This window comes from Oenanthe melanoleuca, chromosome 1 (assembly GCF_029582105.1).
Source record: "Oenanthe melanoleuca isolate GR-GAL-2019-014 chromosome 1, OMel1.0, whole genome shotgun sequence".
Lineage (NCBI taxonomy): Eukaryota > Metazoa > Chordata > Aves > Passeriformes > Muscicapidae > Oenanthe > Oenanthe melanoleuca.
In genome coordinates, this window is record NC_079333.1 from 38,701,606 (window position 1) to 38,728,723 (window position 27,118).

General features: G+C 35.2%; 1 protein-coding gene across 2 annotated transcripts in view; it reads left to right on the forward strand.

The window, feature by feature from the left end:
• The window catches only part of CNTN5 (contactin 5), a 576,470-nt gene that overhangs the window by 452,469 nt on the left and 96,883 nt on the right, over nucleotides 1-27,118 (forward strand). For both annotated transcript variants that reach the window (XM_056493993.1, XM_056494003.1), the window contains exons 10-13: nucleotides 1,298-1,479; nucleotides 8,320-8,456; nucleotides 9,959-10,088; nucleotides 12,212-12,362. In XM_056493993.1, the coding sequence (XP_056349968.1) occupies nucleotides 1,298-1,479; nucleotides 8,320-8,456; nucleotides 9,959-10,088; nucleotides 12,212-12,362 (600 nt within the window). The remainder of the gene's footprint in view (nucleotides 1-1,297; nucleotides 1,480-8,319; nucleotides 8,457-9,958; nucleotides 10,089-12,211; nucleotides 12,363-27,118) is intronic.

A 27,118-nucleotide genomic window follows, 5' to 3' on the forward strand; every position in this document is an offset into this window, starting at 1 on the left:
ATGTTGGGAATTGTCCTAATCTCTATAAAGTACTAGAATTTGGAGCATCTTGTCTGCAAGTTTGAGTACTGCAGTAACTCAGCCTGATTCTAACTGGTTCAAGAATAACCAGAACTTCCTTGTCACATACTGAATTTTTGTGTCTCAAGCTGGATATCCTGAAATATTGAGAGAAAGGGTGATATTCTTAATGAAAATTCATGCATTTATAGCAAGTGAAAGTTAGAAAATTATGACAGCAATTCATAGCAGTTTTGAATTTAAGCTAAATTAATTTTAATTTGAACTATCATTAAGTGCTTTTCCTCATCTAAACTGCCACAAGGTCCTGTGTTTATATCTAAGCTTAGAATAGAAATAAATACAAAAAATGTTTTTTTGAAAAAGTTATATTTTCTTTTATGGTGTCCAAGCTTCTTGTGGAGTACCTGAAGTACTCCAGTTTTCAGCTTGCAATCAAATATTTTTTTTATCAACAGTTCTCTTTTTTTTGTTTATTTTTCTACTCTTAAATACCTGCCATATTTAGAAGAATATATGTCTGGGCCACAAGACCCACTATGTGCACAATGGCTGATGTATTTTTGAGCTAAAAAGAAAATTTTATCAGTGCAAACACTGATATTTATTGCATTTCTTCCCTGAGTATGAATGTAAATGACCCAGGGTCCTCACAGACCTCTGTGGAACAGCAAGCTGAAGTGAAAAACCCTTCTGGTGCCAAAAGCAAGAGTGTAATGCTATGAGGCAGAAGCAGCAGTGCCATTAGTACATCTCACACAACTAATTTTGCATCTTGAAGAATATTGTAAGAAAAATGTCTCCATACCTTGGTCACTTTAATTTACCCAAGAAAAAGTGGTGTTGAAATTCTCCACCTAAACAGATTTCACTGATTGACCTAAGCTGCACCTTCATTGCAGGAAAACTGGGATGATTTGGAATTTGCTAAATTCATCCAAGTTTTGAAGTTGTTATTTTTGTTGACCTATGGAGTGGCAGCATTCAGGAGTAAAGCATAGAGTGCTAAAGAAACTCTAGAGAGAGTGATTTCAACTGATTTACTTGATCTCAATAAAAACAGCCTCCCTTGTGGGTGAAAGAGACACATTCCGTGCAGCAATCCATTTATTAAGGATTCCCTATAGAAAGTGAACTATATCAACCATTATATGAACCTTAATTGTGATTATGTTTTATTGCTGCTTAGATTATTAAGTGTTTAAACTACCAGATAACAGAATCTATATTCTCAAGAGCAGAAAAATGTTAACATTAATTTTACTAAATATTTCAGCCCTGTTCCAACAATCTCTTGGAGGAAAGTTAATGGTCATAATCCAAGTAAAGCCCGCCTGAGAAAATCCCAAGCTGTGCTTGAAATACCTAATGTGCAGCTAGAGGACTCAGGAATGTATGAATGTAAGGCTGAGAACTCTCGTGGAAGAAATGTCTTCAGAGGACAGCTACAAGTATACAGTAAGTGTAACTGCACACAGCAATGTCCTGAAATGCTTTGTCCACAATTAAGGCTTTGGCTACACGTGAAGTATTCCAAGGTTCAGTAGAAACAAGATTCCTTGTTGTATAGAGTACACATCATACACCAAAAATAGTTTTGAATTAAAGTATATGTGTTTATTCTTTAGTATTGCAGTAAAGTCTGAAAATTAAATAATGTTGATTCCTTTGATGAATTGGATTAAATACAATTTCACATGGGATTTATTTTTTTTTTTTAATTAAAGAGTAAAGCTATAATTTTATAAGTCTATTCCTTTTAGTTCAGATATAACAATGATGTGCAATCTAAACATGAATTATCTGTCAGAAAACAATGCTGAAGCTGTTTTAGGGTTATTACCACACTTTTATTAACATTTTGCATGGGCCATGCTTGGCTGCTGAGCTTTGTCAAGTTCATTATACTGGAATGGGTGTTGAAGAAGGAAAATTATCCAGAAAATTCTCAATCTAGATATGCCCAATTTCCAGTAGTTCTGATTTTCATAAAGTGTTAGATACTTTCTAAGACTCAAAAAAAAAAATTTTGAGTGACCATAAAAGTAAGATTTATGCATCAGATTGAAAATAAAAAAGAAACCCTGAAAATAAAAATATTTAACAAACTCCATGAATTCTTTATTATACTGTTGCTACATTCTAGAGTCTAGAAACAAAAACCTATGTAATCCATACCATGAATAATTACAAGTCAAATTTTGGCATATATTACAAGATTGAGTCCCACAACTTTTAAGCAATTTTAGCCACACTATTTTCTATCATTTTATGAACCCTACAACCTTAAATACTTAGCAGAAGAAATTGCCATGGTAGGTTATGCAACAGATCTTCCAAACAGATTTGTTCTGTGTCTTCAAATATTCCAGCCAGTGGAATTCCAAATGCTGCAGTTTAGATAGAACCTCAGGTTAATGGATATGTCTAAGAAAATGTTTCTCCCCTTGATCAATTTTCTTTTTCTGATTTCAGCCCATGGCTAGTCATGTCTTCTTCCCATTACCAGCTATGCAGAGTTTTCTGTCTTTGTTACACACTTTCATCAAATAACTATAGACTGGAATAGTATATTTAGATTACTTTCCACATATGTCAATATTTTCAGGTCCATAATGAATTTTTCTGTCTTCTCTGGCTTTCCAATGTCCTTATCTTAACACAGGTGATTTTAGTGAGTATCAGCATATCTCTGGATCTTGCTTCTTTCCTTGCTTTTCGTTCTCATCCACCTAGAGCCCAGGGCAGGTGTTTGTTTTCAATATTTTTTGTATATGCTGGAAAAATTATGTGGTGGTTAAGATGACAGACTGTGCATTTAATTTCAGATTTTCCATTTTGCAATGGCAGCAAAGGTTTTATAAGACTTTTACTGAAAACAGCAGTCAAAGCCCAGCACCTACTCCATGCCTTCTTCTATGACAATACTCCACTGATATTTCTCAAATTCTTACTATAAATTACTTCCATGAAAGTATAGCAGGCATAAAAAGGCATGAAAGGCACCTGAGGGCCAAGGGGATCTAGCAGCTGGTCTTTTTCTACAATGTTTCTTAAAATCTTAGAAATTCAGAAAATTTAATTGGAGTTATGGGATGTATACCAGCTCATACTCTTTGTACCTGTTTTCTAGAGCTGTGAAACTGCTAGATGCCAAAGGAGCATATAAAGATGTTACAATTATCTCTGTTTCCCTCTTTTAGACTTAAAAGAATATAAAAGGTGCTCTTGAAGAGAGAAGCTAAGATGCTATAAAATGAAATTATTTATTCAGGAGCACCATGCAGATCTGTGGCATAAAATGACAGCAAATATGATACAGTGTTCTACACAACTCTTCATCTCTCATTAGCCTTTTCTTTGAGCAGAAATAAATGTGGTTCTCAAATCCATGGAAAATATTTACGACGTTAGTTTTGTCCTATTTACATAGAAATATGAAATTTTCATTCTTCAGCATTGTCTAAATTATATTTCTAGACTTTGCCTTTATGGAATGGAGCACAAATTTAGCTCCTTGGTGTTTTTTGCAGTAATATTAGGACAACTTTTTAACACTTTAAGAAGAGAGTTCATATTGCTTCATTCCTCTAGTAACAGATAGGTGAGACTTGTACATTAAGTTTCCCCTCTCTGCATCATCAGGCAGCAGGGTCAGAACAAGTTACAGAGGGCTTTCAGATGGACAAAAACCAGCAGTGACCTCCAATAGAGCAGGACAAGAAGCACAGAGCTTGCTACCCCCCCACAAGTGCTTTTCCTTGGCCTCAAGATAAAATACTCCCCATGGAGCCACTCTCAGCCTTCAATGCTCCTGAAGAGAGCATTAGTGTCTCACAAACCTTGGCTACTCTTTCCAGAGGTGTAAGAGGGTTTGTGTGAGAAGGTTTCTACACAAAATTTAGCCAAATGTTACTTCACAAAACTCTCAGCTTCCCTTGCTGGCAGGTAATGTTGCAGGATTTGGGGGCATTATCTGGAATGGCCTTTTCCGCTGTACCTTTTGTTCATAACAACAGCCAACATCAATTATTTACCTGTAAGCTCACTGTCTTTTCACTGACATCTTATTCCTCCAGGTAACAACGATTACTGTGGCTCAGAAACTCAGATGTAGGCAGTCATTCGTTACCAGGGGTTTCTTGTAACATCTCAGAGCAGTCTGTAGGACCAGCTGTGTCATAGTGCGGGCTCACAATTTACATATCTCTGTAGGAACTCACTCGCTGTCTGCTTGAATCTTCTTCATCCTGTCAGTTGCATCTGATCTGGGTCACCACAGACTATTTTGGAGAAAGCCCAGGACACCCAGTCTGCCTGCCTAGTCACATTTAATCACAAACTAGTGATTTTTCACTTCCTACCTGCTGCTGCAATCCAGATACACCATGGCTGCCTGGTGCAGCTGACAATTCAGATGTTGCTCAGAAAGCAATGTTTCGGATGCTGGCAACTTCAGATTATTGTAGTCTCAACACACAGTGGAAATTCAGCTGTAGGCATCAAAACCAAAATTTTTAAAATGCCATGCATCATCTTATGCATTGCAAGCTATTTTGAGAGATGTGATTTTCCCCCAAGTGATCTGTGCATCCTGTAAGTTTCTGTGAAATTTTATTCAAGCTCAAATTGATTAAGAGAAGAGAGCACAAAAATTAAAATGGGAGTGGATAACTTTGCCATTAACCTTTTTGTTTCTCCTCAAATTTTGGCTAGCAGAATTTTCCCAATGGAAAGCACTGGCATGTGCAATTGTGCTTTTCTCTCACTCTTAACTTTTTGGGTTTTTTTTCTCTGTTACTTACTCTCTACTACCAAGATCTGCAGGGGGTTGTGATATGATTATTAAAATCACATTTTGGTTGTTCTTCTTTTGGCTCATCCTGCACATAACAATGATTTCCTGGCAGCTGGAGGGAATGCTTGCCATAGCACAAGAGTGGAACAAGCATCTGACAGCAGGAATATTTTGTAATGCAGTGTAACTGATCATACTGATTTCAATTATAAAAACTGTGTGGGAAAAAAAATCCACTCCTGCCACTACAGGCTAGTCCCACACAGTAAAACTGGCAAGAGAAGAGATTTTATAGTCAAAATTGTACATTAGTTTTAAATTTTCTATCTTGACTTTCTCACTTATGTTTCTCAATATGCTTCTCCTACTTTATTCTTCCCAATTAATCTCATATACAGGAAAATAAAATTTTTTAATCCCGAACTCTGTATTCATTCACATTTTAGGATATTATTTTAAGGAATTTTTCTATGTAAAATTTTGTCCTTGTTTTCTCTCATACAAAAAGCTGCTTAAATTTTTGAGAAATAACCTACATTTTCTGCACCTTAATCTCATTTTGCATAGAGGATTTAAAAACTTGCCAGTAAGCTTGCAGATTTATTGCCAATTTATGTTTGTAAAACATTTTTACATCCTTGAATAAATAGGAGCAGAAATGCAGCATAAAATAAAATAAATAATGGATTGGATAGCCTTTTAAAAATCTGAGAAACACTGTATAGAGCTCTGGCACAACATTCATAAACACTACTGAACATTAAAATGCATCTTTCTTTTCTTACAGTCACCCAAAACTCTTCACTGGGCAGATTGAAAAACAAGATACTTGTTTTTTCCCAAGAAGAATGTTGCATTTATAAGAAAAAAAGAGGACTTGTGACTTTTGAAATCTGGCTAAATTTTCTAATCAAATAAAGTGAATGGAGTGAAGTTTTTTTCTTTGCATACACATATATCAGGGTTGTGTTAAAATACTTTCATTAGAAAAAGAAAGACCCAAAAATGGTACATTGAGTCAGATGTTGTACATTCAGTTAAATGTTTCAGCTCTAAAAGTACTGACAGGATTTTAGAACAAGGGTTATGATTTTATGGAGAGTGACCCTTGCTAACTAGCAGAGAGGGAATCCTCTGTGATAGAGAAATAGAAGCCAAAAAGTGATGAGCAGTGTTTCTCTCAATCACACTTTTGGCTCTATTCCAGCTACATCTACCTATTGCTTTGCTACTTTATTCTCAGAATTTATTGCCTTCACTGATGGCAACTTCAGCAGTTTGAGAAATGTGACTCCACAGTCCTATTTTTTAGGCTGTGAGGAGAAAATTTAGAGTAGAAATACCTCAACTCATGGGAAAAGATTGTTCTGACCAATTGGTCATACCACTGTGATTTGCAAGTTTGTAGTTTCAGAAGAAAACCTGTGCCAGAATTGTGTTAGCAAGACAGCCACAGGCAAAGGGTGGGGAACAGCAGTTCTGAAGAGAACAAGTCTGCAGCCAGGCTTGGGGCAGCTTTGTTTCAGAGTGAAAATGTGCATACTCTTTTCTGGACACTGGTTCATGATGAGCCCAAATTCAACATAGAAATGTGAGACTATATATGTTTTGGGTCAAATAGTAAAATTTACAGAAAAACAAAATAGTGAAAATAAGTAAATATAAACAGGAACAGTTTAGTTCCTCTTTGAAACTGCATGATTTTGTGGTACCACTGGCTGTCTTTTATGACTTTTTTGCTACACATTTAACTGTCTCATCTTCCGGAATCATATTAATGTCGTTATTTTCAAAGGAAACTATTTCTTCTCAGCATGCTTCCTTTGTGTATATTGAAGCACTCAAAATGAGAATAGCAACTATACAATGCAATTAAATTATACTTTTAGGAAAACAGATAAAAAATGAGCAGGGATGCCCAAAACCTGTTTCTTTCTGCAGACTTTTGTAGGACCCTTTGTTATAACTTCAGAAAAAAGAAATTCAGCACAGCAGAGCACATGAAGAGAATTCCATGCATTGCCTTGTCTGTAATAAAAGGAATAAGGAAGTGTAGGTTTTTTGTCTTGGGTTTGGGAGTGGGGCTGGGTCAATCTCTCTGTCTCCCTCTACTAAAAAGGAAATGAGTGATTCTTCTAATATATTTCCAGTTTCTGACAAATGTCTGGTCTGGGACTCTGGAGCCAACTATTCCCTGCTTAGGAATGATAGACACCTCATTCACTTTCTTTATCATCCATGCACAAGATGTAAGCTAGAAGCAGTTAGTCACCTGTCATGCCTTTTCATGTCTTCTCACGTCTTTGATTGATGACCTGTCAAATGCCAGCTAGATTCAAAGATTTATTTTTAAACTCAATTCCCCATGTTTGAGTACATTATCAATTATCTGTCATTTGAAGCAGAGACTTTGTTATGACAGATCTGGACTTCTATTAGTACCATGCAGAATTTTACATCCCTTTAGCAATGCCTTTTAGCTATTTATTCTCTATGATTTGGAAAAACAACAAACAACAGCAAAACAAACAAACAAACAAAAAATCCCAAACCAGCATTTTATATCCTTAAATTAATTATTGTCATTTATCACCCTCTGTGTTATATAAAGTGATATGGCTACAGTATGAAAACCCAAAACCTGGCTTTTAAGCATACATTTTTATTTCTGCATGTCAATGCTCAGTTTCTCACTGAGTCATATAATGTTCTCCAAATTATAAGATCCTACAAATAGCTATCTGATTGACTGCCACATTAAAGTTCTACTTCTCTGAAGAAAATATGCCTTATTTTTGATGGGTTACTTCAAGAAAGTTAGGTACTAGTGATCACATATGCAGCTATCAACTGCCTGCCTTTAAAGAAAAGACTGTTTTAAGATTGATTTACTGCGTAATTTATGTTCCTGATGGATGCTGGAAATCTCTTGTGTTCTGTGCTTAAAACTGTTAAAAGCATTTTGCCCTTAAAATATGAATTAAACTTAAGACACTTTAACAAAAATATGTGCAAATACTTTACCTAATTCCCAGTCATTCCTAGCTAAATAATGATTTCCTTGTAAACTGAGAAAACTACATGAAACACAGCCTATGACAATTAACCTCCTCACCACAATTCAAATATCTTAGGTCTTGTAAATTATTGAAATGATCTATTGTGACTACCAAACATTTGTCCTAAATTAAGAAGTAATGAACCCAATAGTATAATAGTACAATTTAATCCATTGGACTTTATTAAATCAGGAGAGTTTCTATTCTAGGTCGTGTTAGTTCCATTACAGCACTTCCTTAAAAGTTCAGAGTTTTTTTATTTTATTAGTGTCTCTTTTGATTTGAGCCTCTTTTTTTTATTATTAATGTGCTTTGTTCTGAGAGTAAGGTAAGTTGTAAGGTCCATTAATTTAAGCTTTTTAATTGATTAGGTCTTTGCACATCAGCTAGAGACTTACCACTTTACAATCTTTGACTCTAACACAGCAATTTTGCTTGCAGCCTTCCCTCACTGGGTGGAGAAGCTGAATGACACACAGTTGGACAGTGGGGATCAGCTCCGGTGGGAGTGCAAAGCCACTGGAAAACCGCGGCCCACGTATCGCTGGCTGAAAAACGGAGCTCCTCTCTGGCCACAGGTACACAGACAGGGAGTCACCTGGTGCTGGGTCCTTCTTTCATTCAGATAAAGACAGTTAAAGCACTGAAAAGTGCTTCAGAAATTACTGCTTGGTTAATGCAAAAAAATGAACACCACATTGGCAATTCGATTTGTTCTCTGCAAGTAACAGAACTCATCATGAAGACCATTAAAATGGTTCATGTAAGACTCCCAGAATGTAAAATGTTTTACTACAATCACCTGGTATTTTTTAGAATTAGACATCAACAAAATTCTCTTTTTCTTTTAAAAGACCACTGATTTCATGGTCTGTCTTTTACTTCACTTTCTTCTGTTTCTCTCACTGACTCATGTGGGTTTTTTGCCTAATACCTTTCCATTTTATAGTCTCAGATTATTTGGAGTAAAGAAAAGTTTTGTAAATTTACTTAACCTATTTTTCCAGAATTAAATAAAGCTGTTTGATTCTGGAAAAAAGAAATGTCTATATTTGCAAATGAGCTCACAGAATGGATTTATGAATATAAAAGATGTAATGTCTTCCTTTTCAGCAAATGTCCCTTCCATCTATCTGTGAACATCAACCAATTATTCAAACAATCAGAAAGGAAACATAAAAACAGTTTACTTTTGAAGCTGTGAGGCATTGAAAATAAGGTTGCTCTATTCATTTCTGCCTTTTTAGATGGAGCTATTAGTGCTGAAATTGAAGCAATTTAAATATCTCTACTTTTTGGTTCTCTGATTTTCCAAACCATTAGTTTCTCCAGGCTCTAAAATTTCAAATTAAATTTTACTTTGAGACGGGTGAGGGCTTACAACAAAGTGAATTTTTTATCACAGTTTCCTCTGCATTCCCAAACAATTTATGCCTTATCAATTTTAACTTGCAACAACAGTTATAATGGAACTTGGAGTTTTAGAGAAGTTCAAATTATTCATATTATAGCTTCATGAAATACTCAATTCCATAAAGAGCTATTGATGCTCCTTCTTTTCCAGTTGTGGCAATTATTTTCTACTAGTGGGTCTTTCAAATAAGGAATTTGTACTAATGATGAAAGAAGTTGGATCCTTTCATTCTTACTTATGCAAGCAGTCTTTCATATCTGGTTTTACAAAAGTAGCACCATGACTGAGACCAAACATCTGCTATATATTTGAAGATCATCAGATATATTACATCCATGAATGATTTCTTGCCTCCTTAAAGTTCCCAGGATGAGCTGCTTTTAAAAACCATGTAAGGGTAAAGGCAAACAAACGAGCAAATAGAAAAAAGGAAGCTTTGAATATAATGAATTTACTCTGAAAATATTGACTGTCAAATATTTTTTTACTTTTTATTCTTGCAATTTCTTGTATAACAGGAAAAAGGTAAGCCCAATGAAGCTTTTTGCTCAGTTTTATTTTAGGTCATTTTTTGTCACTTCACCTTAAGCTAATAGCACAGCAATTTTCCAGTGTCTTTTTGCTTTTATAGAATATTTTTAATTTTTTTTTCTAATTCTATTACAGAGCAGGATTGAGATGTTTAATGGTGTTCTGATGATCCAAAGTGTGAATGTGTCAGATGCTGGAATGTATCAGTGCTTAGCAGAAAATAAATATGGTACGATTTATGCCAGTGCCGAGCTGAAGATTTTAGGTGAGTATTGGAAAAGAACCAGCTGTTCCTTTTTCCCCTTTTGAGAATTAATTTTTTCCTTAGACTATTGTGACAAAGAACAGCTTCTGCCAGTCCAAACAGCAGAGTAGTTAAAAGTAGTTTCTTTGAATTCTTGTTACTTAGGTGTGGGTGAGTCATTTGTTGCCCCAGAGAGCATAGAGCCTTCTGTTAACCAAAAATTGTCATTCATACATAACTGACTCAGCAACATTTTGTGAGTATTTCTCATATAAGGCTATTTCAGTTCAAATAAATGGAAAAAAATGTTTTACTCCCTCAAATATATGTACAGATGAAATTTAGAGGAAGTAAAAGTATTTTAATCTCTGTTAAAATTAGCTTATTATTTCTACTTTGGCCATTATTCAAAAGTAATTATGCATGATCTTAGTTTAAAAAAAAAAATCTTATGAAATCCCCAAAACTGATCTAATAATACAAATTACATACTTGGGTGATTATCCTCCACAGATAAACAAATATACTGTATGGTGTTACTCAGAAATATGATAAAAATATCATTATCCAAAAGCTGAAGCAGGCAGTTAATGAAGAAAAACTTGAAGAACTTTACAACACTAATTTTCCTTAAAGCAAACTGTATTATCAAGATGCAATGGAACAATAGTGATAAGTGCCCTTCCAGGGGAGTAAGTGAGACAGATTTGTAAGCTTCATATCATCTTCATTAGGGTATGATGTAGCAGAAGAAAGGTGTCCACCAAAGTCATTTAATGGCCTCATCAGACCTGCAATGTGAATTATTCTTATAAATTCCCAGTGAAATGAGTAACAAAGCTATAATTGCAGAAATACACTGCATTTCAGCTACCATTTGGCTCTTTTGGCAAATAAACTTTCTAGTACATTTCAGCAATTTCCTAGCTGGCCAACATTAGAATTTCACTGATAAGTTTTGAAATAATTTCTTTATAGCCATAAAGTTAAAAGCCAAGGCCAGTGATTGGCTTTTCATCACTATTTTTTTTTTTTTTGGTCATTTGTGACAAACCTATTGGCTACAGTGTTCTTTTGCTCTGTTTTTGTATCTGTTATAAAATAGGCATACCTAGTATGCCAGGTACTTGCACACTTTCTTTGATGTTCTTCATTATCAGAAATAGACCTTGAATATTGCTGCAGTAAAATTAGCTTTTCATTTTCTTACTTGTAAGATTGTACCCCTGTTAAATTTTAACCATAATATTGTAGTAAAGAAGCAATTGTGTTTAATTTGCTGCCTTACCAAAGGGAAAAGAAGAGAACAAATTGTCCATATAAATATCCCTGGTATGAGGATTAACCAAAATAATGGTAGGAAATTCCTACATATTTGAGGCAATGAAGTTTAATGTCCTGGTAGGTGTAGGTGAGATAGGAGCCTTTGACCTTGCAAAAGAAGCTAAAAAAACACAATCAAATGAGATTACTTGAGAACTAATTTCCTTTCTTGGTGTGAAATTACAGTAATTAGTGCCATTTTGTAATGCATTTATTAATTTAGCTTTTGTTTGAAAACAATGGGACTTCTTAAAAAGTGAAATACTAAGAACAAGACATAATATCTTCTACTAAGAAATTCTCATATTGACAATCTGAGTATTCAGACAAATAGAAGAGCTGAAAGCAATAAAATTTCTCCAACAGTAATATTTTCTGTAATCATTAATTCTAGAGAGTGCATTTTGAATTGTTGTGGAAATAAAACTCCATTTAATTTTTAACTATTTACCTTTAACAAGTTTTTGGTTTAATAAAAAAAAAAAAAAAAAAAAAAAAAAAAGTGGCAAAAGTGTAGCTAAAATATTTGCATCATTTAATTTCAAAAGTTATTTGGTTTCACAAGTAGTTTTAGTCTAACCTGCTGATGTGAAAGATTTCTCATTAATCTGTGGCTGGATTAAGTTATAAATGTACTATATAATCCTGGCTGCTGATTTTAAATCTTTTAAGAAATTTTGACTTTGACATAATAATTTCAAAGAGAGAAATGGAGATTCTATTCCCAAAACCAAATCTATTTTTCTAATCTTTTATTAGAACATAATGAAACAGAAGGCACTGGTTGTTCTCTGTAGAGTTAATGTATTTCTTTTTAACAGCTTCAGCTCCCACTTTCCCTCTTAATGAAATGAAGAAAACAATAATTGTTACCAAGGGCCAAGAAGTTGTCATTGAGTGCAAGCCACAAGCCTCTCCAAAGCCAACTATCACTTGGAAGAAAGGAGACAAAGTGTTGAGGGAGAATAAGAGGTCAGAAGTCTGTTCGGTAAACTAAATATTGTGTTTGCATCTTGGATTCTGGGATATGATATGAAAATGCAGCCAGTGACAAGAACATGCTGAATGTTAGCCTGGGTATGGCATAATTGTTTTGTTTTGTCAAGCTGATTGGTTTGACAGTAGTGACTTTACAGTTTCTACAATATTGAGATGAAAAATGTTAACATTGTTCAGAGATGCAGAAAGATGAAAAGGTGTTGTTATTTTGTGGGGTTTCGTCTCTATTTTCTGTTATTAATTTCAAAAGCCTTTCAATTATTCTGTAGATGTACTACAAATTTAGTGTGTCAGAGTATAAAAGCATAGAGGCTGAAGTATTCAGGAACACATAAAATACAAAATGTGCTTATTCATTTGAAATAATTTTAATAAGGCAGATTTACAGCTTGATCACAATGGAAGTCTATGTAAGAATAGCTTTAAAATGATTCAGAGAAGGAAAATATAATTCCATTATAGGATTTAATTATACTGGTAATTTCTGTACTCAGCAGCACATCTGTTTAACAGATTATGCTTGATTAAATAAGTTCTGTCCAGCTTTGTATGGTAAAAGTAGTTTAAGCACTGCAGGTTAAATGCCAGATGTAATTGCACTTTACAAGATTGCTTATCTGTACACTAGAACAGTTTTGCCACTCTGCACACGGTCTTTAAGTACAAAGAGCAGTTTTTTTCCTTTTTCTGGTAATGTGGTATGTGAATGAACCATTTAAAATGGCATGTGTAGTATTAATCAGAATGATAAAAGAAAGTCCCTCTTTTGTTGAATTTTTGCAACACTGAGGGAAGCAGTAGAGTGCATCTGTCCTCAGCTGCACAAGCTATTCTGTTCAAGTGTGCTGTATTTTCATCTCATGACATCTGTTTTGTTCTGAGAAGGAAAAATGGGTAACTTTTGTACCATATTGAATTTTTTTTGTTGTGCAGGAGAGAGCAAGACAGCATTATATACAATATTTTAGTAACGGGAGTGAGTTGTATCATTTGTATTGACAATATGACAGATTCATGTTACAAAGGAGCTGAAAAACATCAAATGTTGTGACAGTGATGTCTCTATGCTCTACCTACATAGCTGATACTTTTCATTACATGACCTTTTGCTCATATCTCCACAAAACTCACTATGGTTTCTCTGATCACCACATGTAAATCACATTTTAATCCAAGACCAGCAAAGCATTTTGGTAATTACTTCATGTCTGTCCAAACATAGCCTAACTCTGAAGTCAAAATCTTATGAAAATAGATCTGGAGTTTCATTTTTTGGTATTTGTAGCTTGTGATACTTGTTTTGACAGAAGCTGGAACAGGAAATGATGAAACATGGAATATGAAAAGCTGGTTGAACTATTTCAGATATTTGAAAGAAGAGGGGTGCATTCAAGTTAATTTTTCTGTCAGCTGTTCAAGGATTATCTTGTGTCATTCACAGTAGTTTCCCTGCATCTACTGTTTATAGAGAGGAGGGCGTGAGAGGAGTATTAGTTTCAAGAGAATTCAGCTCTGCCTGTATAGAGTATCCTTTGACAAAAATAATAGAGTCTCTTTGAAGAGAAGGTGAGGAAGCCTTCTGTGATTTGTGAAAGGAAAGTTAAATCAATGAAGATAGTATGTGTGCTTCCATGCTTTGGGCACTCTGAGAAGGAGGGAACTTAAACATTTTAAAAAGGAATAAACTGAAATGGTAAACATATCAACATACTTTAAAATTGGGCTTTCTCATAGACTGCTGATAAAAATTTCAGAGAAAAAAAAACATTTAGGAACTTTCATCTGATGAGTTGGCAGGGACTATTTAGTCCTTAGAGATTAAAAAATAAAAATTATTTTAAAAATAGCAAAAATCTAACAACATTCCAGTTAAGGAAGGGCAAGGATAGAACAGTATAATATATTTTTTCTTTCCTAAAGTCTGTGTGTCAAGTGAATATTGTGTTTAAGTTTTGTGAAGTCTGTGAGTCCAGAAAAGGAATTTGATCCTTTTAGCAACATCAATAAAAAAGAGACCTTCCTCTCTACAGCAATGCAAAAATTTCACTTAACTAGTGGGTCTGCTATTATCTATTCCAGGTCTTCCAAACTCTGCTGCCCCTTATGTGATTTTTATTCAACAAAACTGGTTGACAGAAATATCTCTAGCAATGTTTCCATAGGTGACTGAAGAGAAGGTTGATTGTTCCTGTGGGACTCATGTCTGGGTACAGTTCTCACTGCAGACAGACTTTGACTCAGGCTCCTGGAATTTAATGCAGTCTGAAAATCTCAAATTTTTCAGATTCATTGGAAAGCAATGCACTTGGGAACTTGACTGTGGAAAGCCTTCATTAGCTTCATTTCTCAGTCTCTTTTACCTTCAAACAAATTATCCCATTCAAGGCCTTCATATTCATAGCAGAGCTATGATAAGCTTGATCCCTGGAAATCATTTTGAGCAGCCAGGTAATTTGATTCCATTTGGAAAGTATCTGCATGTTGTAACAAGTTTTTTCAATTGAGTTCCAAATGAGTGGCAAGTCTATGAGATAGGTCCAAAAAAAAATAGGGTATTCAGTTATGTAAGTTATTATATATCAGTTATTTGCTAACAAAAAGCATGGATCCAAGTTTTACAATCTCAAAATATATTAAATCTGATGAAATTACTTCTATAGAAAGATAATTATTTAATGAAGTTTCCAAAGTATTTACAATTAAATATATTAACCAGAGATAAAGATCAATAATTGATCATTAGAATTGATCAAGAACTGAATGTGATTGTACTGATGCAAAAGAAATTAAATAAAATATCTGATTTTGGAGATCTTCTATACAGAGACTAGAACTTCCAAAAATCAAGGCATAGTCTGTGAAGTTTACTGGTACAAGACATTTAATGATCAGCATTTGAACAGAATTCAAGTATCTTTCACACATCATTATCTCAGTGAGTCATGAAAACATTCAATCAAATATAATTTCATCAGCAATTTCACCTAGCAGTTAAAAGAAGGGAATTGTTATCCTTCTATTTTGGAATTAGAATACAGCTGAGCACAACACCAATGTCCGTGGTGTAGGTAGACATCATATTTAAGCTGCATATTTTCATTAATAACCTCAGAAAATTAAAATTCATAACTCTCTTTTCTAACCACTTGTCTCTGTACTCTGCTGTTGGGCTGGTAGGTGATTGTGTCTCATTTATGGCAGGCTGTAATAATGTATGCTCTGGTTATTGATTTGAACAATGTTTTCATCCATAAGAATTTGTAAAGAACTTTGGAAGCTTTTAGTTCATAAGTAGTTTTGGTTTTATAGGAAGGGGGATTATATTGGGATCAAAGTCTGAAAAAAAGTGTTCTTGCCTTGATTTTTAGTAAACAGTTTGGCTGTATCTTTGCTTTAGAACCTAAAAAGGTTCTAAAAAGGCCCTTGGGCAAGAGTTCAGTTACCAAGAAATATTTTAGTGAAGTTTCTGAAATATTTCAGATTCTTCCTAAAGTGTAATCAAACTATCACTTACTAATTTAGCATCAGCCTCTAAAGAAGACCAAGACCCAGCTCATTCAGATCACAAAGCCATCCAGAGGCCAGTTCGTAATTAAACATTTTTAAACTTACGTATCAAGCTAAAAGAAAGCAACAAAAGTGAGATTTTGTAGACTGTAAATGTTACAATACACACTGGAATGGAATAGAATTTAGTGTCAGTTGCATCAATACAAATCATGAGTTCTACCAACAAAGTCAATGATAAAATTCAAGATAAACATTTTTTAATTTTTTTTTTCAGTTCCCGTGTTCAGGCATCAGGTATTTTATAACTGTTTACAACTGCATAAATTTTTGTTAGCCATTACTCCATGAGCTCTAATCCCTGTTTCTTCTCTTTCTTAAAGACATTTCCTCTTCTTGTCTTCATTGCCTTGTAGTTGTGACTACAGCCAATGTTTAAACAGATACACCTGAGGTATCAAAAGTGTTGAAAATTCTTATAATTCCTTGTTCATCTGTTTTTGTGTTTTCTCATACAACTAAAATATTCTCCTCATTATACTTAAATTTGTACTCTAGCTCATTATTTCTATTACATATACATTAATTGTAGTTAAAATAATTTGAAAGCACTCTAGCAGTGGAAATGTTCACTTTAGTCCCTATTTTTCCTCTTTTATTATGACCACCAAGTAATAAAAAAAAAAAAAAAAATTAAAAGCACAGTTTAACCAAAACATATGTCACCGAGGAAGAAAGAGCAGCTTAATCAACACATGAGTAACAGAGGAAACAGGACTTTTCTAGTTCCAGTTCTATGCTACTGTATTTTGCTTTTGTTTTTTTCCTTTTGAAGCTTCTCAAATTATGAGGCTTTTTAAAATCTTTTTTGTTGTTGTTGTTTAGAGTGTAATTTGTGGGCCGATAATTATTTAATTTAAAAATAATCAAAATATAGTGATGACCTAATACATATGCATTCATTGGTAATGTAGTTCTGTGTTTATGGATTTTGAACTTTCCATATGGTGCAGTGGCACAGTCTAAGCTTTCTCCTTCACCTCACAGAACAAGCTGTGCAGAAAACCATTCACAGTTTCTGAAGGTCAGATTCACTTTGGATCACCAAGAGCAGAACAGTGCCAGTCTCTCTGTGGCCACTGTGTAATTGCTCATATTGATCCACCTTGTCCCAGATTAACTTGTGCTGAAGACCTAAATACACTAAGCATTTCTGTGGGGAAAATAAATGGTAGCAAAACTCCACCTGCCACTTCAAATCAGTCACTTTCCCTATGGTGCAATTGGCTTTCCGTGTTCCACTTCTGTTTGAAGAAGTTCTGGATAGAAAATGAGAAAGCTTGGTATGTTAAGCAGCAGAGGGAATTTTAGATATTTTGAAAGCAATAGGCTGTGTTTGGCCAGGACAAAACCTCAGCATCCTTATTCTTACAATATGCAATCACAGTGGTAATTTTATTGATTGCAAGTCTGTAAAAACTTTTTCCTTTTTTTTCTGAGTGATATAAAATAGTTACAGAGCAGCAGTGAGTGGCTTGGAGCTCTGGGTAGCACCTATCCACTCCCAGGATGAGAGCAGTGTCAGCTAGAACAGATTGCTTAAGGTCATGTCTAGCCAGGTTTTGAGCAACTCCAAGGAGGGAAACACTGCAGCCTATCTGGGAAATTTGTTCCTACAGGAAAAAATACAAACAAACAAACAAAAAAACCCTTTTAATATTTAAATGGAATTGAGGCTTACATGGAATTGCATGTGTTTCAGTTTGTGCCCTTTGTCCTGTCACAGGCACCACTGAGAAGCATCTAACTACATTTACTTCATCCCTTCAGAGTGTATGCATCCATCAGTTGATCAGTGCCTTTAACAGCTGGGAGGTTCTGATCTGTAATAAATATGGCCATATAATGAATTTATATCAATGCTTCTTCCATGACATGTGAAATTCTCCATTCAGATCTGTGCCAAACCTGCCTGGCCACCGAAACCCATAAAATGGAGATGTCACTTCCCCATACAAAACCTGCCCAGTGTGCATTGCTATGTTGCAGAATTACTTTCTGCTTGCCATATTCTTCAGTTATTCTTTGTCTACAATCACAAATCACAAGTTGGGATGGACTTGCAGATGGACAGAGGCCTGTAGAGGCTGTACATTGAACAACACAGAAAGTGCTCTGACAGTTATTCCCTTAACACTACAAATAAAATTAGTGGATACTGAAAATAGAGATATGGATATTTGTGAAGTTACTGAACATCAAAAATATGGAGAATTATTTATGAGGAAATTTTGTCTTCATAGACATGTGGGTACAAAATTGCAAGCCATTGACCTGTGAAGAACAGGAGAACACTAAAGAATGCTCATTAGGTGAGAATCATCATCTATAGGTACTAAATTTAGAAAAAAGACACTGGAGGGGGCAAGGTGCTCAAGCTGCATGTAACAATACATGGGGAATGAATTGAGGCTGCTAAAATTTTCCTTGAAATAGGCTTGCTTTATTTTGCTTTCTTTCAGTTCTATTTCTTTAATATTCAGCAGCTGTAAAAGAAGACAGAGAAAAGAGAAGAAAGAGATCTTTTACTGGGACATTAAATTCCAAATACTAATATCATACAAAGACACAGGGAAAGCTGATGCTATTGCTTTTTACCTACCTTCAAGACAATACTGAAATCTTTGAACTACAGAAGCAGCTGTCCTGTATGCCTAGATAGATTTCATCTGTCCCACTTCACTATGTAATAAGTGGAAACACATAGAGCATTTAAATCTAAAAATACCATCATTCAAAACCTTAGAAATAGACATGTTTTTATAGTCTTCTGGTCTCTCAAACTCCTTCAATTTCGGTTTTGACAGGTTCTTATTACAGTTTTTCTTTGCACTCTGCTGTATGTAAGGATCTGCCAATGTTTCCATTCCAAGTTCCTATTTTAATAGCTTTTAAGTTTAATTACTATGGAAAAAAATCAAAGAAGGAAAAGAAAGGTGTTTCAGAGCAGCAGCAAGAAAAAAGATTGAGTTTGTAGGCAAAATTTGTATTTAGTTTTATAAAGTGCTTGGTTTGTGCATGTTGTGTTATGTTTTTGAATCTGAACACGTAGATATATATGTTTTCTTCCTAATCATGTCAGCAGCTTTCCAAAAGTATTTCAGTTCCATCTAACTCTGGTTTGTATCATTTGTTTGAACTGAAACCTGTGTACTGGGAAGGCAAAAGAGATAATATATGCACAAAGGATGGAAAATTATTTGGAATCATATTTTTCTGTTTGTCTATTTGTCCCTAAATTGCACGAGGCTCGACTTGTTCTTGGCACAAGCTCTCTTGTATTTGTGCTGTCAGCTACACAGACAGCAGAGTAGCTCAGCCTACTGCCATTCCAGTTTTTGTAAGAAAAGTACACCCTTTATTTTTTCTCATAATAGTGAAATATCTTTAGAGTTATTCCAACTACAGGGGAAATTTGTTAAGCAGTTTGAAGATTTTACTCTGTGTCCCCAGTTAAATATTCAATGAAAATTTTAATTAGTTTAACAAATAACATTGCCCACAGAATACAAAATAATTTATCTTTTTGTATCCAAGTAAATTATTATCTACAAGATCCTACATGACTTCTCTGAATTGTCTTTCTTCCCAGGAATGGTATTCAGGACAATATGTTTTACTATTTGTCCTTAATGCAGTACTTCATATACAGCTGTGTGGGCACTCACTGACTCTTTTTAGTGAAATAATCTTGATTCAAATCAGAAGCATATGTTTAGGTAACAGTGAACTGAAGTCTACATTTTAGAAATAAATTCTTTTCTTCACAGATTGGCTTGATGTTTGAAGAAATGTTCCACCACATCTTACCAATTTTCAATTCAAGCAGGATTTATTTGTGTGAAAATAGATACACAGTTCCCTACAATAATCCCCACTGCCATCCAGCTGCTTTGGCAAATCTTATATAATTACTCTTTAATATTTGTCAAGTGCATGTGGGTGTTTTGGACCTCTTCAGATATACAGACTAGACACTCACACTTGAGGAGGTGACTCCCACCTTGTAGGATCTTGCTTTTTAGTATTTCCATGAAATTGCATTGCCCTTTTTTTGACTGAGTTACCGAACTGTAAATATCCCATATATTTTCCATAGCCATAATTAAAAGAAAAAGCTGACAGCACAAGATATTTGATCTGCTGTCTATGCCTTGAATATATGCTGACAACTAATTATCATTTGAGCAAAAAGTTCATGAATTTTGTTTTTATTATTAATTTCTCTGTTGTTGTTATAAATGGCTGCCTGTTTGTTCATCACACAGGCAGAATATGACAAGTCATCAGTGACCTAAAGGTTTGTCTTTGCTTAAGGCTCTTCAGACTCTGACTTTCAGCATCATTTGCCCTTAAAAGAAACTTCATCTAAAAATCTTAGGAATTTAAGCACTTAAATTCATGTTACCAACTCATCCACAGATTCCCAAGGGGAAATTTAATGATAGAAAAAGTAGTGAAGAAAGAAAATACCCAGGACATTACAAAAGAGAAGCTTCATGACAGAAACTCTAATCTTCCTGAGAGAGTTCTGCAAGTCACTTCTTTTCAGTTTTTGCATAAATCATGGCTTAATTTAGCTGTGGCAGGCTCATAATGGGAATCAGAGAGCTGGTTATAAAGTAGAGAAGGGAAACAATGATAACCTTGACTACATGGTAAAAACAAATGGCAAGATCATCTCTTGACAAAAGGAATCTATTCCAAAGCAGCATTGTTTTACTAACTGAGCACATTACATGAGCTTTTAGGACATAATGATTTGGCCACACACTTAAAAGACTCTCAATCTTCACTCATGTTTTCTTACAGAGAATGCGATTAAGGAAACAGTCCAGTGCCCAGAAGTGCTAAATGTTACATGCTTTGTGGACTTTAGGCAGCAGACTTGCTTTTCTGTGTCTGTGTGTGCAGTTAGGCATGGTTTCAGTGACAAACTGCCAAAATTTCCATCCCTGATCTCAGCAGTGTCCAGCACAGCACACACACCCAGTCTCTCATTTTCCTGCCTGTACAAGTTCTGCACCAGTTAGGGCAGATGATTTACCCACACAAGGAAGTGAAAAGCTGCCTTGTAATCCCAGGTGGGGTTTCACTGGGATGCAATCAGCTGAGCTGTTCAGCAGTCAGTCCCTGGATGGATTTTAGCCTCCCTCAAGTGGCTGCCCCAAGTAGTCCCTAAACATCCTAGGAGTTCCAGCATGCCAAAAACCAATCCTGCTACCCTGTCTGCATGCTGCCACCATGTTTTAAAGATTAACAGCATCGAATGGGTGAAACATTTCTGTGATCTGAATTCCCTGCATGGGGGAATATGCCTATTTCTTTTCCTGATGGAGAAATAATCTCTGTTTAAGTGGTACAGCACATGGGAGTCTTACCTCAGCCAGAATCTCTGGGCATTATCACTGAGTTAGTCACAAGATTGGTAATAATTTCTGTGGCTCAGTGACCTGCAACCATAGAGCAATAAACTGTTTCAAGGCTCTAGCAATCAAGTCGACTTTTAAATTAGAAAGAATTAGAATGTGAAAGAAGTTCCCAAGGCATTGTGGGAAAGGTGTGACATGAACTCAGATATTTTGGACTGAAAAATTTTCTCAGACTCTAGAATATGAGCATGTACTTCAATTACATGTTTTAATTTATAGCACATATTGAATTTTAAGTAATGCTTAAGATTTTTTAAATCTATCAGTCAGCATCCATGATCTGTGGGGAGACTACAAATATCTTTTGCACATGGTCTGTTACAATTCATTTTACACTGAAAAATCTCTTTTACAAGGAATATTCTTCCTTATCTGTCACAAAACTAAAATAATTAGGCAGCTTTTCAACAGATTATCATCTATTGCATCTGGATGTAGTGATCTTTGTAGCTATATTGTGATATTTATTGTTAAATTTCAAAATTTAAGACGAATTTTTGATGTCTTTGACATCTTCTCTCACATTATGTTCTGACATTCTACAGTCTGTCAGTCTCAGAAACCAACAGACTCTTAGTATTTACATGCTAATTGATCCCAGAGAAGAATAAGTCTATATATTTTTTTTAAAGTTAGATATATTTTGCAGAAAATTAAATTTTGTGCAAAAACTTTAACAAATTATTCATGATTTAGAAAAAAATAAAAACCCTATGGTGGAAACTGGCTTTCTAATGGCATTAGTAAAAAAAAAAATTAAATAATTACAGTAGTCTAGAAAACAATGCTACAATTATTCCACACAGTCATAATAGAAGACAGTGACTCTCTCAAATCAATGACCTTCAGGTGTCTGTCTGCCTAACTATATGAACACACTTCAGTCCATAAATGACCATAAATTTGCTATCCAGTCAGCAGTCTCAGTGGTGTATTTCTAAGCAATATTTGGCAATGAAACTGTATGTTATACAGTAAAAAGAGATTCTAGGTCAGAACAAATGGTACCTGTCCTGTTTGCACTTTGCATACTTTCAATTACTGTAGAACCTCAGTCACTGCTCTTGTCAAGGTTTGCTTCATTGTGAAAAATAGACACCTCTTTTCCTCATGAAAATTTCATGTCATTTTATCTATAAAGAAAGCCAAAGTATTATTTTTTAAGTAATATGAAAATTAATATCACAAATCAGTATCACACTATTACTGATCACAGGTTACATTCCTTGTCTTTTAAAAGAATCAGTCTTATGCTCTCATTTGGACAAGAAGTTAATTTAAAAGAATTTTGAGTGTAATGTTTCTCCGTAGAAAATCATAGTGAGAAGGCAAGAATTTGACAACATTTATGAGAAACAACATGAGTGATCTATCACTGCTTTTAAATTGTAAATTCATTTACCACTGGGAAAGAGGCCATCTCAAATAAGATCTAGTTGTGTATAACAGGAATTTTACAATGGCATATTACCAGTATCAGTGACAATCACATTACTCTGATAGTAGAGGCTTCCATGTAAATAGATTTTCTGCATATATATATATATATATATATGAGATTACTCTATTTCTCATTTTTCTTTTCAATGGCTGTATACAGCTACTGTCTGTACAACAAATAAATGAAAGTCAGAGGAAAAATAATCATAAATGTAATGGACACAGGAAGCTTAAAAATATGCCAAGGCTTCTTTTAGTAGACTAGCCTTAAAACAGAAAACACATTCTAGCAAAGCAAGCAGTTGAGGCATTTGATATTTGTGAAGGATTTAATTAAGCATTCCTCAACCTTATCCTTCCCTTCCACTTTCCTCTTGCTAAATCCTTTTTAAAAAATATTTCTCCTGTTTCTGGTTTTCAAATTTAGTAATTAAGAGCTTCTAAGTTAATTAATATGTCATTTAAATCAAATTATTAAAAAATATTTAGTAAAATTAGCACCAACATTAAGATCTGTAGCCCTTCACTGGACCTAATATACTAGTAAGCTTTTTTCCCTCCTCCCACAGTGGCCTGTCTTCTCTGTACAGTCACTAACATGATTTTGTATGTGTGCTCACTGACTATGATTTCTTTACCTATATTCACAGAATAAGTCTGGAGGTGGGAAATGTATAATTTCAATTTTACCAAAGTATCATTTAATTAACTGTGCCAAAATAATTGAAACATATTTAAAGCACTTTAAATTTGGAGTTTTTGGATAAACACTCAGGAAGATGTATGTGAAAAGTTTGTTATGTTCATATATGTGTGTGACTTAATGTCACATTGCACTAATTTCCCTGATTGCATACCCTGAAAGTGATGATATTGTATTGTACCAATGGGAAAAGATGATATGGTATGATAGAAGTATGGTTATGATGAAATCAGAAGAGGCACATTCTGAAGCTGCTAAGTGTTTGATGTAGCTTCCATAAACTTTCCAGTGTTACAAAGATCTCAAACCATTGAGCAGAAGGATGTTTCATGACCCCTTTATTGTTATTTTTGCAAGAGTGACCTCTTTCAATGCTCTCAGATCTACACATTACTTATTCTTTGACAAGAACAACAATCACTATTCAAAAGAATCTCTCAGACTTTTGTCTGCGACTGTTTGTTAATCTCATCTTTTTACCCTGGTATTTATGCAATTTCATATACTTTTCACTTTCATTCTCAAAAACTTTCTCAACTCTGTACAGCAATTTCCTCAACAAAATGTACAGCAGCTACATAACCCCAAAAACATCCACTGGTGTAGTTCATTTGTCACTACTAAGACAAGTGACATGTACTAAGTGGTAATTTTTTTTCTTTTTTCTGAGAAACCCTTCTTCCCATGGAACATTAAATCTGCATGGTATTTAGTTTAGAACTGAAAAGGTTTTCTGTAGCTTGACTGCAAAATTCTCACTATCCAAAAATTAATCAGTATTTCTTTTTTTGTCTAGCAAAAAAAATTAAGACAGCTTTCCTCACACTAAAAATTGCAAATAATAGGTTCCAGAAAGAGCCCAAATAAGCCTACAAATAGTCTCAGCTTATTTTTATAATTCTTTACCCCTCCTATCTACAGAAATGAACATTGTCATGGCATAACCCCAGCCAGCAGCCCCACACAGCCACTCGCTCACTCCCCCACCAGCAGGATCAGGGAGAGAATCAGAAGAGTAAAAGCCAGATAACTGATGGATTGAGGTAAAGACAGTTTAACAGGGAAAGCAAATCCAAAACATAGCCCTGTACTACCCATTAGAAAGAAAATTATCTATACTCCAGCCAAAACCAACACAATGCCCACAAATTTCTTGGACTCATTGACAACTTCTATTTTTCTTATATATTACTACACAACTTTGAAACACTCTTACTTTTTACTCTTTTATTGTCAGCAATTTTTCAAAGCTTCCTTCTCTGACTCTGGGACATCTTTGCTCTGAATGGATCCCAATATCCTTTAGTAACAATCCAAAGTCCAAATTATTCACAGTCATCAGATCAAAGCAAAATGTTTTGAAGCTATTAGTAAAAACATTATTAAAAAGCAAACAAACAAAAAACTCCACAAAAACACTTCAATTTTTTTAGTAATCTTTATTTTATTTTTCTTTCTTTTATTTGGTATTGTTGTTACATTACACTGCTCCTGAAAAGCATGACTGTTCAAGAATAGTTGAGATTGGATTCAGTTTCTAGAAGATACCTAGTCCAACACTCCATTCAAAACAGGATTAACTGCATCATGTTTCTCAGGCCAGTCTTGAATATCTCCATGAATGGAGATTCTACAACCTGTCTTGTCAACTAATTGCAGTATTTGGACACTTTCACAGTATGAAGAAAAAAAAAAAAAGGAAAAAAAGAAGCTATTCCTGCTATTCCTACTTTAACTCCATGAATATCTTTGTGTATTTCTTCTGGGCTGACTCTAGTATGTCAATGTAATCAGTGTGTCAGGTGCAATCCCAAGAGAAAAAGTGCCAAACAGAGGGAAACAATTGCCTCTCTGAACCTGCCAGCTGCCTTTTACTAGTGCTGAAAGTGGTTTGCCTTTTCACTACAAGGGCTCATGGCTGACTCATGTTCAGCTTGGTGTCAACCAAGACCCTAGGTCTTTCTCTGCAGACCTTCTTTTAGCCAGTCATGCACAGAGCTCTTCTTCACAGATCTAGAACTTTATAAAAACAACAAGGTTTGTCTCAGCCTATTTCTCCACCTGCTGAAGTCCATCTGAATAACAATCATGCACTACCCGCTCTATCTGTCTGTCACCATCTCCACTTGTTATCATTGTGGACTTAGTGCATGCAGTCCTTGCCATTGTTTGTGACATTTAAAGGACCAGGAAAGAGCAGCAGCCCCTCAATGGGACTGTAAGGAATGCCAGCTGGGTTTTGTAGCACTGAGTACAGATTTTTGAAATAGAGAGTAACCTATTCATTCCACACACCCACACAAAGCAGGACCCATTGCACAATGCCTGGCCCAGGATCAGCTGGCCTTGATGCCTTCTCTGAGTATTCCTCCTCCTCAGTTGCTCCCAGGGCACTCTGCCTGTCCTGAAGTTACAGATCTACAGGACTAAATGACCTACAGGCCAAGATTTAGGAAGACTGCTGTTGCCTGAAATCACACATTTTGACTCTTCCCCATCCTGAGAGTTTCCATCTACAGTTCCTTTGAGAGCAGCTTCTAGCTGACCCTCATTTCTTGTTTCACATAGCCTGGGCTTTTGCCTTTTCAGGGTCTCTGTGAGCAGGCTGCCAGTCACCTGTCTGTCCTCTCTGATGTCCCACAGCCCCATCCACTGCTGCTCTGACAGCTCCTGGGGCTGTGGCAAAGGCTCTCCAGCCTGACAGGCGCTTGGGTGCCTCTCAAGCACCAGCCAAAGAGGGGCTCAGGTCAGTTCTTGGCAGCAGTCAGCTGGAGACAGAAAGCACAGGCTGTCCCTAGGCAGAAAACAACCAAGAGAAGCCTCCTCTTTGCTGAAGGAAGCCAAAGTATGGAAGGCAGCCCTCACCAACAGCAAAGCACCAGTAATGCCAGAAGCTGCTCTCAAAAGATGGGAACTGTAGCAGTACAAGCTAGTTCCCATTTGCTGTGTTTTGGGAACTGTGTTTGCTCTATACATAGATGATTTTTTGATTAGCCATTTACATTTTCTCACCTGGGACAGGAATATTTTCTCAACTTATCTTTTTCTCAGCACTTTCCTGGTCACTTCATTTTATGTCTACCTTGTATTTCTAAAGGAAAGATAAGTTGAAAAAATAAAATCAACTTTTCTAATTGTCTCATATTACAAATTCAAGCTAAACTGAGATTTTGCAATTATTTAATCAGAGGAGAAAAGAAAGAATTCATTTTACTGTGAGTGAGTGATAGCTCAGTGCTAGGGAGGGTTAGTAGGAGAGTAAATGGTTCACCTGAAGCTTGGATCTGTATCAGGCAGGTTTGTGCAAGGTAGTGGTTGCTCTACAGCAGGCTGATGGAAGAGTCAAAAATTATTCTAGGACGTGAAGACCATGTACTGCAGCATCAGTGACATGCATCAGCTTGGATTTCTCCTTCATAAATGACATAATACTCAGTGACTCACTTCTGGTTCAGATATGGATCCACTTCAATTTAGAAACTGAAATTGCTTATATTGTAAGCAAATATTTCAATAAATAAAGCTGAAAAAGTATCAACATTGATGTACCTTTAGTTTACCTTAAACCTTATGTGGATTCAGGAGAA